The sequence below is a fragment of the Corapipo altera genome, unplaced genomic scaffold (assembly GCF_003945725.1).
Source record: "Corapipo altera isolate COAL_440 unplaced genomic scaffold, ASM394572v1 58366, whole genome shotgun sequence".
In the NCBI taxonomy this organism is placed as follows: Eukaryota; Metazoa; Chordata; class Aves; order Passeriformes; family Pipridae; genus Corapipo; species Corapipo altera.
Genome location: NW_020893224.1, coordinates 1 through 1,086, shown reverse-complemented (window position 1 = coordinate 1,086; position 1,086 = coordinate 1). Strand labels below are relative to the sequence as shown.

The following is a 1,086-nucleotide window of genomic DNA, read 5'->3' as shown; positions in this document are numbered from 1 at the left end:
GGGGGGGGTAACAAGGGCCTTTCCCCCCCCAGACTCACGGATTTGATGTCGTCGGACGTGATGGCCTTGCCGTGCTTGTCGATGGCCCCCTCGGCCACGATGATGATGTTCAGCCGGGAGCCGCCGTCCCGGGTCTGGGGGGTGGCAGAGGGTGACAGTGGGCACCGGGACGGGGACAGTGGGCACTGGGACGGGGACAGTGGGCACTGGGACAGGGACCAGGGGCTCTCCAGAGCCCCCCCTACCTCCGTCAGCCTCCGACACAGATGGTCCTCCCAGTCGTCCTCGGGGGGGGACTCAGGGATGAAGACCCAGTCAGCCCCGCAGGCCAGGGCGGTGATGAGGGCCAGGTACCTGCAGGGAGTTCAAAAGGGGCTCTTTAGGGTTTTTTTTTCCTGTACTTTCTCCCCAGGGATTTGGGTCTGGGGGGCAGCACGGGGACTTACCCGCAGTGACGCCCCATCACCTCCAGGACAAAGGTCCTCTGGTGGCTGTGGGTGGGAAAGAGGAGAATCACGGAATCACAGGTTGGAAAAGACCTCTGAGATCGCCCGGTCCAACCCGTGACCCACCACCATGTTGTCACCCAGACCATGGCACCACATCCAGTCCCTTCCCAAACCCCTCCAGGGATTGGTGACTCCACCACCTCCCTGAGCAACCCCTTCCAATCTTTAATCCCCTTTCTAGGAAGAAATTCCTCCATCCCTGGAGGTTTTTAAGCTGAGACTGGATGTGGGATCAGTGCCACGGTCTGGGAACCACGGCGGGATTGGATCAAGGGTTGGACTGGATGATCCCAGAGGTCTTTTCCAACCCAGTTGATTCCATGTTTCTATGATTCAAATCGCAGAATCACAGGTTGAAAAAGACCTCTGGGATCATCCAGCCCGGCCCATGATCCCCACCCTGTCAGCCAGACCATGGCACCACATCTAGTCTCTCCTAAAACCCTTCCAGGGATTGGTGACTCCACCACCTCCCTGAGCAGCCCCTTCCAAGGTTTAATCCCCCTTTCCGAGAAGAAATTCCTCCAAATCACAGAATCACAGGTTGGAAAAGACCTCTGAGATTGTCCAGCCCAAC

General features: G+C 58.4%; 1 protein-coding gene across 1 annotated transcript; it reads right to left on the bottom strand.

Annotated features, from left to right (window-relative positions):
• Nucleotides 1–12: 12 nt before the first annotated feature.
• On the bottom strand, nt 13–609 carry LOC113942702 (ATP-dependent 6-phosphofructokinase, muscle type-like; the record flags this gene model as incomplete). Its single annotated transcript, XM_027633776.1, has 3 exons — nt 447–609; nt 246–354; nt 13–134 (listed from the first exon to the last, which is right to left on the bottom strand). Coding segments are annotated over exons 1-3 (380 nt in total), but the record flags the coding sequence as incomplete, so codon positions are not given.
• Nucleotides 610–1,086: the final 477 nt, after the last annotated feature.